The sequence below is a fragment of the Sebastes fasciatus genome, chromosome 17 (genome assembly GCF_043250625.1).
Source record: "Sebastes fasciatus isolate fSebFas1 chromosome 17, fSebFas1.pri, whole genome shotgun sequence".
In the NCBI taxonomy this organism is placed as follows: Eukaryota; Metazoa; Chordata; class Actinopteri; order Perciformes; family Sebastidae; genus Sebastes; species Sebastes fasciatus.
In genome coordinates, this window is record NC_133811.1 from 26,361,160 (window position 1) to 26,376,418 (window position 15,259).

At 41.9% G+C, this 15,259-nt stretch overlaps 2 protein-coding genes across 4 annotated transcripts; one reads left to right on the forward strand and one right to left on the reverse strand.

Moving 5' to 3' along the window:
- The first annotated feature begins 191 nt into the window (after nucleotides 1–191).
- naxe (NAD(P)HX epimerase) lies at nucleotides 192–6,903 on the forward strand. Of its 2 annotated transcripts, none has more exons than XM_074613149.1 (7): nucleotides 192–288; nucleotides 2,789–2,976; nucleotides 3,063–3,171; nucleotides 3,592–3,702; nucleotides 5,358–5,468; nucleotides 6,136–6,283; nucleotides 6,500–6,903. In XM_074613149.1, the coding sequence occupies exons 2-7, from the start codon at nucleotides 2,804–2,806 to the stop codon at nucleotides 6,697–6,699; spliced, it is 852 nt and encodes a 283-aa protein (XP_074469250.1). In that variant the 5' UTR covers nucleotides 192–288; nucleotides 2,789–2,803; the 3' UTR covers nucleotides 6,700–6,903. The 2 variants fall into 2 exon arrangements, with proteins under 2 accessions (XP_074469250.1, XP_074469249.1); XM_074613148.1 differs by having other exon boundaries at nucleotides 208–367.
- Nucleotides 6,904–6,981: 78 nt separating this feature from the next.
- Nucleotides 6,982–15,159, reverse strand: LOC141754223 (sodium channel regulatory subunit beta-1-like). Of its 2 annotated transcripts, none has more exons than XM_074613152.1 (6): nucleotides 13,861–15,159; nucleotides 13,585–13,757; nucleotides 12,279–12,516; nucleotides 11,540–11,681; nucleotides 8,657–8,731; nucleotides 6,982–7,504 (listed from the first exon to the last, which is right to left on the reverse strand). In XM_074613152.1, the coding sequence occupies exons 1-5, from the start codon at nucleotides 13,907–13,909 to the stop codon at nucleotides 8,662–8,664; spliced, it is 672 nt and encodes a 223-aa protein (XP_074469253.1). In that variant the 5' UTR covers nucleotides 13,910–15,159; the 3' UTR covers nucleotides 6,982–7,504; nucleotides 8,657–8,661. The 2 variants fall into 2 exon arrangements, with proteins under 2 accessions (XP_074469253.1, XP_074469252.1); XM_074613151.1 differs by having other exon boundaries at nucleotides 13,585–13,775; nucleotides 13,861–15,158.
- Nucleotides 15,160–15,259: the final 100 nt, after the last annotated feature.

Here is a 15,259-nt window from a genome sequence, read left to right on the forward strand (position 1 = left end):
GTGTCTATTACAATAAATAATACTTTTTTTATAGTGACACCTGTGTTGTAAAGCTATACAGCACATTTAGCCTAAAAGATGTAAATACTTCTTCCACCACTTCCCATTTTCATAATAAAAGCACAACTCAGTACCCCTCCTGGTGCAATACAGTACAGTTCCAGGGGTCGGACTTTTATTTTGAAATTGGAGCAGTGTTTACATTTTATAAACCCGGAAGTGACACTGTTGGACTGCAACAAGCCTTGTTGTTGTTGCTCTGCGACCTTTCTATCAGTTTATTGGTCTGTAAGTTGAGTCACTGCATTGTTTTATTAGAGTAAACGTGCACGGGAAGTTGTTTTAAAGAAAGGCTTACTAACATTTGGTGAGTGTCTTTAATAATCTGCTAGTGCTAACATGTTAGCTTTACAACTTACACAACAACTCAACAGCCTGGAGACTGAATCCATGAGGACAACATGTTCTATCTGCAGTTTAAGTCTTTAGCTTATACACTGTAACTGAACAAACCTGTTTGATTAACTTAACTTACTTTACTGTCATGTCCTACATACATTAGCTCACTAGTGAGCTAATTTTGCTTTCTGCTAAAGTTACATTTAGTGAAGCTGCAGGTGGAGCTGTGAGCTGCAGGTGGAGCTGCAGGTGGAGCTGTGAGCTGCAGGTGGAGCTGCAGGTGGAGCTGTGAGCTGCAGGTGGAGCTGTGAGCTGCAGGTAGAGCTGCAGGTGGAGCTGTGAGCTGCAGGTAGAGCTGCAGGTGGAGCTGTGAGCTGCAGGTAGAGCTGTGAGCTGCAGGTAGAGCTGTGAGCTGCAGGTAGAGCTGCAGGTGGAGCTGTGAGCTGCAGGTGGAGCTGTGAGCTGCAGGTGGAGCTGTGAGCTGCAGGTGGAGCTGCAGGTAGAGCTGTGAGCTGCAGGTAGAGCTGCAGGTGGAGCTGCAGGTAGAGCTGTGAGCTGCAGGTAGAGCTGCAGGTGGAGCTGCAGGTAGAGCTGTGAGCTGCAGGTAGAGCTGCAGGTGGAGCTGCAGGTAGAGCTGTGAGCTGCAGGTAGAGCTGCAGGTGGAGCTGCAGGTAGAGCTGTGAGCTGCAGGTAGAGCTGCAGGTGGAGCTGCAGGTAGAGCTGTGAGCTGCAGGTGAAGCTGCAGTTGGAACTGTGAGCTGCAGGTAAAGCTGCAGGTGGAGCTGCAGGTAGACCTGTGAGCTGCAGGTAGAGCTGCAGGTGGAGCTGCAGGTGGAACTGTGAGCTGCAGGTAAAGCTGCAGGTGGAGCTGCAGGTAGAGCTGTGAGCTGCAGGTAGAGCTGTGAGCTGCAGGTAGAGCTGCAGGTGGAGCTGCAGGTAGAGCTGCAGGTGGAGCTGCAGGTAGAGCTGTGAGCTGCAGGTAGAGCTGCAGTTGGAGCTGTGTACTGCAGGTAGAGCTGCAGGTGGAGCTGCAGGTAGAGCTGCAGGTGGAGCTGCAGGTAGAGCTGTGAGCTGCAGGTAGAGCTGCAGGTGGAGCTACAGGTGGAGCTGTGTGCTGCAGGTGAAGCTGCAGTTGGAGCTGTGTGCTGCAGGTAGAGCTGCAGGTGGAAATGTCTGTGTGCAACATACTAAATAAATAATATCAGCATGACTCACTGAGTAGTAATCAAGTTTATGTTCATTAAATACAGCTACATGTTGCATGGAAGTTGCTGCATGCAAGTTTCTCAAACAGTGTTTGGCAGATTTGAATTTTCTTTGTTATGTTGAAATTTAGACAGCAGAATATTTTTTTTCCTCTTGATATTAATACTGGAACTATTGGTAGATAAAAGTTGATTTACTAAAATGTTGATAATTCTTTGGTCTTGCTTAAAAATTCTAAATAATTGCTCCTCCAGCTTCTGAAATGTGGAAATTTGTGCATTTCTCAGTTTAACATAGTTTCAAATGTAGACCTAAGAGTTTTGGACTGTCAACTAACAATTATTTTAATTATCAATTAATTGTTTTAGTCTGTAAAATGTCAGAAAAAGTTTAAAACGTCTATCACAGTCTTTTTGTTTTTGTCTGACCAACAATCTAAAATCTAAAGATATTTAATTTACAATAACATAAAAGAAAGAACAGCAGTAAATCCCAACATCTGAGCTGCAGGAACCAGCTAATGTTTGGTTTCTTTGCTGAATAAATTGACTAATCGATTGACTGATCCTTTCAGTATTAGTTCAGACAAAACAATTTAACCTTGGGCTTTGTGAAATTGTAATAGATCTTTCTTTTTTGTTATTATTTACTGGCAATTTATGAATCAAATGATTAATCAATTAATCAAAAATTATCAACCAATTAATAGCCCAACTTGGTATGATCATTTCAGTGCAGTATGATTCTGTTTGATCACTCAGCCCTGATTTCAAGGTCCGATTCAGGTATTAATTAACTTCTTTGGCATCAAGACTCGTTTGTCTCATCTCTTCCTGTAACTCATGTTGGGCAGGAGCTGAGAGCACTGGGATGATCGATGCAAATACCCTTTAGGGACTGTGAGCATGCAGTCTGCAGGTAGAAGCAGGGAGCAAAGAAATATGCAAGCAAGCAATGTAGCAGGTGTAGGAGGCAGCGGCGTCAGCACACTGAGCAGCAGAGCTTTCATTAGTGGGAACACTCTCAAGTTGTCTGATTGGATCATAGCCTGCAGGCTTCGATTCATGTGAATGTTTCTTGTTTTGTAGGCTCCACAGTTACACTTCTGTCAGTTCATTAAGTCACGGGACGGGATCAATGTGGGGATTCACTTTTAGATCGCTGTGGTGTCTTGTCCCTGCAGTTTGGATCCATCTGGATGTTGAGCGTGCGGGCTCTGTTTGGGATCGGCTTCCTGGTGACCTCAAGGACCACGGCAGTCCTCGCTCAGACAGGGACATGCTTGTTGTCCGCCGCAGCTAACAAACACAAGAAGGACTGTTTCTTTAGCAGACCAGCATCCAGCATGGCCCAGACCATCAAATATCTCGGGTAAAGTTTAACATCTCGTACACGGAGCAGTGAAACCATTTACAGACTCTGTAGACTGTCCAGACTGACCTGTAGATGCTCCACAGGCAGGAGGAGGCTCAGCACATCGATGAGGAGCTCTTCAGTGAGTACGGCTTCAGCGTGGACCAGCTGATGGAGCTGGCTGGACTCAGCTGTGCCACAGCCATCGGCAGGGTGAGATGTCAGTCAGGGCTCTTATTTTGAAATAAAAATGACGGTGTTTAGTCTAGAGCTGCAACGATTAGTCCATTAAGTGATTAGTCGATAAACTGATTTATTAATCAACAATTATTTTGATAATCTAATAATTGTTTTTTATTAAAAAAAAAATCTTTTCTCAGATGTGATGATTTGATGAACATATTCACATTTAAGTAGCTGGAATCAGAATATTTACTTTTTTTCCTTAAAAAATACTCAAACCGATTAATCGATTATCAAAATAGTTGGCGGCTAAGTTTATACTCTGATTACTTCTGACTCATCATCACTAATAGCTATTCTCTTGAGTAGTTGCTGTAAAGAAAACCCCACTTTTTCTTGTCTTATACCAGCTGTGCAGCAGTGCTGTATATCTGTGTTTTTTCCCTGCAGGCTTATCCACTCACTTCCCTGGTCAAGGCCAGACCGTCTCTGCTGGTGATCTGTGGACCCGGTAACAACGGAGGCGACGGCCTGGTCTGTGCTCGACATCTGAAACTCTTTGTGAGTGTCCTTTACTTGTGTGACAGTAAGATAGTCTATATAATAGGAATATAATATTATTAAGTATGTTTTCTTTAGTGTATAATCACCTGATAATAAGAATCGTTGTGTTTTCGTTACCTTAGAATGAGCCGTTTATATCTACATAGGGAGCGGGTCCTCTTCACGGAGTCCGTCATGTTGCACCGCCATGTTTCTACAGTAGCCCAGAACGGACAAACCAAACTCTGTTAACTTTTCCTGCTTGGGCTGGAGTCAATAATGTTACTCGAGCCCATCACCGTCACTCTCTCTCTCTCTTGCTTCACCACTCACTTCCCACAAACTACTTACTGGCTCTGCTCCAGATGGCTCTAGAGAGAACTATTCGCGTTTTCACGTCAGCCACCGTAGCTCTCCAACACACTTGGCACACGAGAGAGGCTACAGTTGGTTGTAATCTCCTCACCTCACCGCTAGATACCACCAGATCCTACACACTGTTCCTTAAAGTTTTATTTTCTTATGAAAAGGGAGAAAAATCTGCCAGTGTAGTAGGAACTTTACAACCTGTTTTCAACAAACATCAGCTTGTTGTAAGAATGTACTTTTTCATAATTCTAGTGCAGCGAGGTTGGTTTCCTTATTTTTTTTGCTTTCAAGATGTAGACACGTTTCTAGAGCAGTGTTTCTATTTTAGATAAGTTGATTTAATTTAAAGTTACTATGCAGAACTTTTAATTGGTTATGATGAAACAGTCTCAATTTAAAACTGCGACCAGTGACCAGACCACCGTGGACGGACCAAGATCTGCCTTCGCTGCCGCTTTCGACCACCAGTCGGAGCTCCAGCCGGGGTTGGAGAGCTCAGCGTCCGGCAGCAGCAGCTCCTCCGTATTGCTGGGCCCGCTGGAGGGAAGGCAGGCTCGGGGGAACTAAAATCAGGAATGTGCGTGGGCAGACTGTCAGGCCGTACTACAGTACAACGGGAGGTTTTCTAAAGGGACTCTGGTTCCCGGAAACACTTCCGCTTTTGCCCGCAGGGACCGCCAAAATCAACACAAAATGAAAGTTCCTCGGATTAGCTTTAACTTAACAGGTTTAAATATTGCACTGCAAAGTAATGTTTGGAAGATTAAATAAATGGCAGAAATGTCTGGGACGGATCGGATGTTTCTTTATGGCCCAACATGTGGTAGTAGTTAAAGCTCCACCAAGCAGCTACAACTAAAATGCTGTTTACAATCTTTTCACTTAACTATAAAAGGGGCCGTAAAGTACTTTTACTGATGATACTTAAAGTACATTTAGCTGGTAATACTTTTGAAAACACTGTTGATAATAAGACTTTGAAAGCAGGACATTCAGAGTAATGAGATATTACTACTTTTACTGAAGTAAAGGATGCTAGAGGATACTTCTTCCACGCCTGCTGCACAGCACACTTTATTTATACTCCATTAGAGCATTTGGCGAGATTCTTTCTGACTTCAGGCGGCCGCAGTAGTGCTAACAGAAGACCATTTAAGGACAGTCTTTGCTAAATATATCCTCAGTGGCAGCTTTGAACCAATCTGAAGGCATTCTTTACCCTTTAACTTTTATTAAACCTGTCTGTGCAGAGTGGAGATTAACTCTGAAGAATGTTTCCCACCACTTTGTGTGTCCTCCCGCAGGGTTACGAGCCCACCATCCTGTACCCGAAGAGGCCAAACAAACCTCTGTTCCAGGGCCTGACCACGCAGTGCCAGAAGATGGAGATCCCCTTCCTGACTGAGATGCCTGAGGTCTGGCGTTAATCAATAATGCAGCAGTGTTTTCCTAAGTGTTCTGCTTGTTGTGTTCATGAGTGTGCATTTTATTTCAAGCTATGCGGGTACTGTATTACACAACATTAGATCTCACTAAATGAGGCTGCAGTTCAGAGCAGATGGAGCCGTAATGATCACTGGGAGAGGAATCAGGGTTAGAGTGCTTATGCAACAGAAAACACAGTCAATAATATACTTGATTATTAATGATGCAGTCATTTACTGATGTTCTCAACTTACAGATCTGCAATATATAATCTATTTTAAAGGCTGTCAATCAATTAAAATATTTATTTGCGCTTAAGTATCCATAGTTAATCGTGATTAATCACACAATTAGAGCGTTATATTGCCTCCTTCCAGACAAGATAGTATATCATGGTTGGTACCAATGGATTCTTACGGTTTTGTAGTTTCATATGCTGCCATATCTTCACTCTTTCTTTAAAACTGAGCCCCCTACAACCTCCGAAATATTGATTGCGTTAATGCATTAAAGAAATCAGTAGCGTTCAAACCAATTTGCGTTAACTTTGACAGCCCTATTTTTTTTTTTTATTAATTACACATGAACTTTGTGGTAAAATGTTTGTTGGTGTTTGTAAAGGAAAAACAATTAATCTGGAAAATAATTATTTCTCAGGCCAAAGTGATTGATGAGGCTTACAACCTGGTGATAGACGCCATCTTCGGCTTCAGCTTTAAGGGCGCTGTGCGAGAGCCTTTTGGTTCCATCCTAAACGTGTTGAGGAAGACGACGGCCCCCATAGCCAGCATCGACATCCCTTCAGGTCAGTCCTCACACACTCGCCACACAAGTAAAGGACACTCACAAGTTTGAGTTTTAGCACTCTAGTTTTTGGATTTGGTCATGTTTACTAATATTTTTTGGATGTTCTTAGACCATAGGAAATGGGCGTAGTTCCCCTTTAAGCTTGTGTTCACCACAGACCTAATAATTTCAGTCATCTAACCAAAAAGCTCATTCATTCATTGTTTTGTGAAAGGTTGGGATGTGGAGCAGGGCAGTGCAGACGGACTGCAGCCCGACATGCTCATCTCTCTCACCGCTCCCAAGAAGTCTGCCTCCTTGTTCAGAGGACGATACCACTTCCTGGGAGGCCGCTTTGTTCCACCGGCCCTTGAGAAGAAGTACAAGCTCAACCTGCCTCAGTACCCCGGCCTGGACTGTGTGTTACAGCTGTAGGGGAGGTACCGGAAAAAAACAGAAAAGAACGCAGATGGACCCGCCCTTTAAATATGGGGATTTGATCGGTTATCATTATATCCAATAGGGTGTTATAATAGAGCTTTATTTGCTCTCTGGAAGATTGTTTTTAATCATGTGAAGGCACAAAGCTTTAACGTGGTGGTTGCTTCAGCTACATGAAAATAAAACAAACCAAAATGATTGGAAGTTGTCTGCATTGTTATTATTTCTGCAGCAACAGCCATCCATTTATCAGACAAATCAGATCTCCATCACATGTTACTTTTACAGGTTTTATTAGTACATGTTAAGATTTCATTGAATGTATAACTAGCAACTGGAAAGACAGTCTATCATAGTCCATCACATTCTATTCTTATAAATCACCATACATGTTGTGTATCGCATTATTATACATTAAGGGGTTGTGATGATTTAGTAAAAAGCTTTCTGTTACAATCAGCCTCACGGAGTCCAACAGACGCCCATAGTACAGCTTACATGGCATATAAATGGGTGAGTACCTATACTTAAAGGAATACTGAATGTACAGTATATGCTTTTGACAATATGGCTCATTAATGCATAATGGTTAATCAAATAGGTGCAGGACATGCTTTTAGCGGCGCAGAATACTATATACAGTGCTGGTTCCATGCTCTCTTTGTGTGTCATATATCCATGTGTGATCTTTGTCGAGGGAAGGGTAAAATAGAGGCTTGAGATGATGATGAGTTTTTCCTCCGAGTTGTCTACATGCAGGTCAGAGGGTGGAAGGATGGTTTCAGTCCACGGAGGAAGCCTGAAGAGAAAGACGACATATTAATGGGTTTATTGGCACTGATTCAAAAACCTCTGTGTTTATAGGAAGTCCAGTTCATTAATAAACACTAGAACCTCTAAAATATACAATAAGGGCAGGTATTAATTTTTTATATACTAGCTCAGATAGAGTTTTGGTACTGATACTTTTTTTTCACAAATATACGATAAAACCCTTTTTTTCATTTAACAAAAGAAGCCAAACTTCTCAAATGTCAAATGTTGTCTTGACACGAGCAGACGCACAAGAGCTTCGCCTAAATTTATCATCTATTTCTATCCCAGCAGCGCTGCTAGCTTAGCTTAGCATAAAGACTGAAAACGGAGGGAACATCTAGCCTGTCAAAAAGTAAAAATCAGCGTAGCGTAAAGCGTACTAATTAACATGTTATATCTCTTTTGTTGAAATCTGAGCTCAAAGACTGTGATGAATTTACTTTAATAGTGTTAGAGCCGAAATAGATTCTTTTGTTATTGTGGTTACATAAATGTAATTGATGTTGCTGTTAAACTGCTGCTGGACCGCCCCGTTAATACAGGTGTGTGCCTCCCTTTGAGTACGGCAAGCGGGGGAGCAAATGGGTTTTTGACTGCAGTAAAAATGTTTCTTTTGAAAGGCTAAACGCCAACAAATATGGATTGAAGCAGAATATTTTGTTAGATAAAAACACGTTTTGACTTTTGGTCTTTACAGCGCTTACAGCCACCACTGGAATCTAATTCTACAAATAGTATATAATACTAATAATATAAGTGTAGCCTGATCTTTATCTGCAACTGTGCACAATTACCATGTTTAAACAGAATGTGGCCTACTACATAGCAACAAAAATACATCTTTTGAAATAGTTTTATACACAGATTTTGTAGAAATTATTCAGTAAGTGTGTTATTATGATTTTTAGTTATACATGTGCAAATCTAATTTTGACATCCTCAGAGCAGACAAGTCCTGGCGCAACCCCTTGTGATCTTTGGCATCCCCCTATTGGGAACCACTGATATAGACACAGCTTAGCTGGGATCAAACAAGTAGCCTACAGAGGTTGGATACCCAGCCCTAGAGAGATAGAACTGGTCAACAAAGGGACTCAGTGTACCTGAAAATGATGCTGCATTTTCACATACGTACCTGTGCTATTCTCCGACCTGCACTCCTGCACAGTTATCTTTACTTTCCGAAGCTATCGCTAAATACTCAGCATTTCTAGGAGGAAAAGAGAAAAAAACGAGGTTGTAAAACAATGTTAAACTTTTAACTTTAGCACAGTGAAATGGGTGAAAAAAAATGCAAAAACCAAACATCACAGCTTTTGTTGTGTGTCAGGTTTTTGTTCCTTTTTTGACTTACAGGAGGGAGGTTTTGGTTTTGGTTTTTACTAGGGAGGAGGATGACAGGATGGGACGGACAAGACGGAAACATGACAAGTAGTAGACACGGGGAGCGTGAGACAAAGAGACACAAGTGAAAACACACAAACACAATGGAAACATTGATAATCTTAAAAAAAATAAGTAGGTACTGTAAGAGGACAGGTATGAACCAAAGAGAGGATGCAAGTTCACAAATAAAGGTTTAAACTATAGGTGTGACTTCAGCACTAGAGCATGAATAAAACATGGCAGTATTCAAGGGGAAATACACACTTTTCAAAGCATCATTTAGTATTATTTTGAACATATCAGTGAGTTTAGAGCAAAGACCCAGTCACACCAGAAAGTGTCAGCGACATTCAGCTGTGCGAAATGAGAAGTTTGGTGTCGTAGCGACTACTTGCAGCTATTGGTGAGCTACAAGCTGGGGAAAATGCTATTGTTTGTCATTCACAATAGCTAATCAAGCTTCTTTCTAATTTCCTATTATTGTTATTATTATTATTATTATTATTATTATTATTATTATTATTATGTATGTCATTCACTGTAGAGGTATTGAAGGGGTGAAAAAAGTGCTCCATGTCTACAAGCTTGCTATCTGTCAGTAAACTTGTTAACTCGCTCGCTCACAGGACAATAAGTTCACAAGTTTATACCAAAATAATACTGAATAATAATACTGAATAATAATTCTGAAAAATATTACTGAATAATAATACTGAATAATAATACTGAAAAATAATACTGAAAAATAATACTAATTAGTAGGGAGGCCATATTTTCAATCCCCAAAAACCAGGTGCACATTTCAGCACCACGGACAGCACCTCAGCAGAGAAAGAAATTATGTTTTGTCTCCCAAAATCCACCAAAGAGTAGTTTATTTGAAAACTGTACAATAACACTAATAAACACAAAACACAAGGATTGTATTGGTGTGATATAATTATTACTAAATTGTCAGATACCTTAAAAAGTAAACACACGGTAGGCCTATTTGTCAGCGTGCACAAGCGTTAAATTGCTGACTGTGACACATTCTCTGCCAGCTGTTGTATATTGCTTCCTGGCCGTTAATGTCTTTCATATCAGCATTTCCACTAGCGGGACGGAACATGTAGTGTACGCAAATTTGCATTGAAATAAACCCCTACTTTGCTCCTGTGACTGAACCTACAGATCACAGTGATTCCATTGGAATTAATAGATTTCTCCGCCGTTTTAAATGCTTGTGTAACCGGGTCTTACTCTAGCTGTGTGTTGATTCAAGCTTTACACGCTTTAAAGCCCGACCGATATATCAGTATCAGCGCACATGCTGGCCAATAAGTAACAAAAAAATTGCAGTATGGAAGTGCCAAAGATATGTTTGAGGTCATTTAGAAACAGTGCTTGGATAGGTCTTTTCAACAGTAAACTGACCTGCTCAGGACATATCTTAGACACAATTCTTTAACAACCAAATTTAAGGACTCCTTATCAAAAAATGGTGTTACGTGTTTATGTTAATAACGGCTGATATATCGTTACTGGATTTTTTTTAGACTCTCAAATATCTATATGCAGGTATTTGCCTTAAAAATCCAGCACGTTGTTTGGGCTCTACAACACACATACTTATGGTTTTAATGGTATTGGATAAAATCCTTGCACCTCCAAAGTGTCTGCTTTTCAAAAGCTGAGAACTACAGCTAAGTGTTTAGCTTGACCACTCATTTTTGGCTAAAGACGTTGAAATATTTGAATTAGTCAAAGAGAGAATCAGCTCATCTATAAAAAAAAAAATCCTTCAATAAAACTCAAATCACCAAAACTGGAGTCACAAGGTTTTCGCATGTTGTGAGCAGATGTGCATACAGCTCTTTCTCATTCCCAGGGTGTCACATACTGAGGCTTTGTCTTGGTTGCAATACCGCCCCACAAGGCACCCCTTTAGTGCTGGTTTGAAATGCACCAGGCGTCCAATAACATACCTTACAATAATCCTTCCACGGCAACAGTAAACGCTCGCAGAAAATGTGCCGGGAGTGACTGTTGTGACGTTTAGTTTAAAGAGCCAGCTGATCTGAGGTCCGCTGTCCAGCTGCCGTCTATGAGAGCCGGCTGTCAATCACTCTCAAACTCCGATCAAATGGTCAAACTAGGCAGCGCTGATCAAATATGAATCAATATTCTGTTACTTTAATGCCTATTTCTCTCCTCAGATGTGTTCAGAATCATCTTGTAGTGCACGGTTTAGCTGTAAAATGAGAAAGTTTGTGACGCTGCCGCCATTGTGAAATCTGGTGAAGGAACGCCAAGTTCCGGTCACATGACCGAAGCATAGCCAATAGGAACGCTCTCTCTTAATGAAATGACCTGTGATTGGTCAAAGTCTCCCGTCATGGGCTAGATTTTTCTTAAAGCCTGAAAGCAGAGCCATGAGGAGGAGCAGGAGTCTAGTTTTCTCTCAGAACACTTGAATTACAATATGCTGAAACGATATTATGGAATTTTTGCCAAATGATGCCAAAAATATAATACCTACTGCCACTTTAAAGTGACGCCAAGGGGCATGTCAAAGCGGCGGTATGTGACGAGTTTGGATGAGGATGCGTCGGTGCATACAGATGTTGGCCTACATAGTAAAAATACTCACGCTGCTTCTCGTAACGCTTCTTCCCCGGCCGTTGATATTTTCCTGTAGCAGTATATCATCTCTATGAGGAGCCAGACCTGCAGGCCAATGATGGCCACGTACATCATGACCTCGGACACGATGGAAGCCGTTCCTCTGGTCGCTGCACACACGAGAGAGCCAGGAAATAGAACAATTAGTCACACACCAACACCTGACGAATCTGACCAACACTTGACAAATCAAAAACTCTGGGAAATATGGAAGTCAGCCCTTATCAGGAAAGAGTGAGTCTGAAGAGAGTATGCAGCTGCAGATGACATAATGACAACATACCACAAAAATGGTATCAACTGCATTGCCAGAAGTGCAGGCCTCATGATAATGGAGGAAACAAACAACGTCTTGCTACTTCTAAGTTTTGCGAGCAGTGATTGACGGCTGCTTTAGAGACTGCTCGGCCCTGATTGGTTGTTTTCCTTCGGGAGCAGTTAAATCTTGCTGTTGCCATTAGGAGCACTAGGAGGACACAGAGGTGCATGATTTTTTCCACAGATTATCTGTCTCGTGCACTACTGTCAGGATATAGTGACCGTTTTATAATAATAACTTTCTATCATATTTGCTCAAAGTGTTTTCCAGATTTTTGAATGTAATGTAACTTCTGTTACTTTTCCTCTTAAATCCTGCTACCAGCGATTCAATCTGCTCTCATATCACAGACCAAATAGTTGCAGAGCCCTAGTAGATTTCGTCGTACCTTTAGCCACCACGGTGAGGTGGACCACCTTGGTGATGAGGGTGGTGTACTCATAGTTAGTGTAGAAGAGGACGCGGTTGAGGAAGCATTGGTAGGTGCCCGAGTCGTTGAAGGTGACATTGAGCAGGTATATGGACGCATCTTGGATGTCGTGGCTCCTCTTACTCCCGTTCCAATCCACGCGATCGATAAAGTCGTCGTGTTCGATGGTGGCGCTTCCCTCGTTGTAAGTGTAGATCTGCATGGCCACGGAGACATCGAGGTTAGTCAAAATACAAATCACACTACTGCACAGTGATTTACACAATATACAAATCATGTATAAGGCCTAAGTCTTGTAATGCACCATATATAATGGATATAGCTTTTGAATATAATTTTCTTACTTTATTATTTTGTTGTATTTATTATTTAAAGGTACAGTGTGTAGGATTTTTCTTTCCATTCTACAAACCAAACACCGTCTCTAGAAAGAGACTTTCACGTTTTAATGTTACCTGAAGGCCGCCGTAGTTCTCCGACATGCTTGTGAAACTGCGGTAACGTGAGCCGCAGAGTGCAATACCGTGGTACCGCCCAGCTGCCGTCTGACTTTCCGTTGCTCCTAAAGTAGTGTTATTATGGTAAGGATGGCCTCTGAGTGAGGCGAACGGTGTGACCACGGTTTTGCACTCAGCGGCTCACGTAACCGCAGTCTTGTGAAAGGGAGGAGTGAGCGGAGGGGTACTCGGTTGGTTGCAACACACTGTACCTTTAAGAAAAAATGTCATCTGAAAAATTCACAATTCCAGATCCTCAAACTTTTTGCTATTTTGTTGAAAAGGGTCTTGGTATCATTTTTGGATCATTTTTGGATAATGTTATACTGAAACAGATACGCAGCTGCATTATCACAGCAACAGAGTATCCAACACAAGGCCAACACAGCTGTGTGTCATCTCTGCAGCTTTAATGTTCTCTGTGGAGTACACATCACAATTGATTGCCTCTGAACCACACGGTGACCTCTGCACTGGGCGCTATGATGCAATGAAGGGCGTATGTGTGTGATGGAGAGAGAGAGAGAGGAGGGGGGAAGGAAGAGAGCTTGGGTGTGCACTGCATATGCATGCATATATGAATAGCTTGCGTCTTGATGGATGTGTAACCTGGGACGAGAGGAATTTTAAGGATGCTTGCATGACAAAAACTCCTTTTAGAAGCACAAGTACTTCCTGTACTCCACAATGTGCTGTGTCAATTTTATTTTGTGCTGGCATCAGACTAAGAAACTCTTCAGCAATGGTTTTTTTTTTGTTGCACTCACATGATTAAAGTCGGCCTCTCCTTTCCCCCTGAAGTACCACTCCACGGAGGCGGCGCCGTTCACCTCGCTCCTCCTTTTGCAGGAGATGCAGCCCAGTTTGAAGCCCTTGCCCGCCACGGCCTCTGTGTCAGAGTCTACCTCTGCACAGGCCCCATGACCACGGTTTAGGTTCGCTAAAACAGAACATAAAACTAAATAATAAAAAAGACAAGATAATTAAAACTCTGTCTGGGGTTTAACATCATGTAGCAATGACAGATTATCAGCAAAACTCACCAAATGTGCTGCAGAAAAGAATAACGAACACAAACTTTGCCAATGCCATTTCACCGGATGTTGTTAGGGTGGAGCTGCTGTATTTGACGAGGAGCCTCCAAACACTTTGACAGCAATGCTCCTCGTGTGGAGCTCCAAAAGACTGTTTGTTGAAACTCTAAATGACCGTCATAACACTCATAACCTGACCTATATCCAAGTGTGTAATAATTGGACTAATACTTGCAAAGATTGTAGATTGCATCAGTAAAATGCAGGCTAATATCACATATATGTTGCAGCTAAACATGCATTGTACAGTGCAAAAATGTATCTAGGCCTTTTCTTTGTTTATGATGCTCTAACTAACAGTCCTTGGCTGCAGAATGTATTGCCTCCTACTTAATCTCCATCAAACTGATGCATTCAAGTGGTGTTTTTTTTCTTTCTTCCCTGCATTCAATTACCATGTAGCATGGGAAACAATCCAGATATCTGGTGACTCACAGTGTCTCCCCAGACAGATAAAAACACCCTGAGATTTGATTATCTTTTTTTCCCCCGAGGTCTTAATGTGAGATGTAGATATCAATCATAATAGACCTTCTCTGGGGCCACATGCTCTGCTCTGATCAACACAATGATGAACTGCAATGTGGTTGTGCAACATGCAAGCTACTGACTGAACGTCTGCAATGCACTTAATATGCCAGTGCATATATAATTCATTTGCATGCTCTGTGATAAGAAATAGGCTACCTTTTAGAGGCTACACCAGGCTACCAGTATTAAATACTGATAGTCTAAATAATCGGATGAGTGAAATCAGAGCCTACTGTCCTGTAAATAGAGGCCTCCTGTCCTCGAGTCGTCTCCTAGGAAGAAAAAAATAATAATAGTCCTTTTCTGCGATGACAGCTGAATGTGGAAAGACTTGTAATCTCATTTATCTGATGGGAAGAGATGCGTATCCTGTGCGTAAAAGCACCAGGGTGGATGAAAAAAAAAAAAAAACAGCTTCCCAGAAAAAATATTAATAAAATAGATGCGTCCTGCACCTCTGTCTCTCGGATCAGAGGATGCTGCTGCTGCTGCTGCTACTGCTGCTGCAGATGCACTGCGGTAAAAAAACACCGTGCGTGTTGTGACCGAGCAGATCCACTAATGTGACGACTATTCAAGCTTCTCCTCTGCTGTCTTTTACACTGGCTTAGCTTTGTCTGGAGACCACTGCAGAGTGGCCCTCCAAAAATGGCGTTTTATACGCATTTATAATGAGCAACAAAGAGTTTATTGTTGTGATATTAGAGGAGATCTGGCCCTTTAAACTGAAGCTCCAGCTGGGCGGAGTGATCTCTATGTACACTAGTGATGGGAAGTACGGCTCTTTTTAGTGAGCCGGATCATTTGGCTCAGCTCA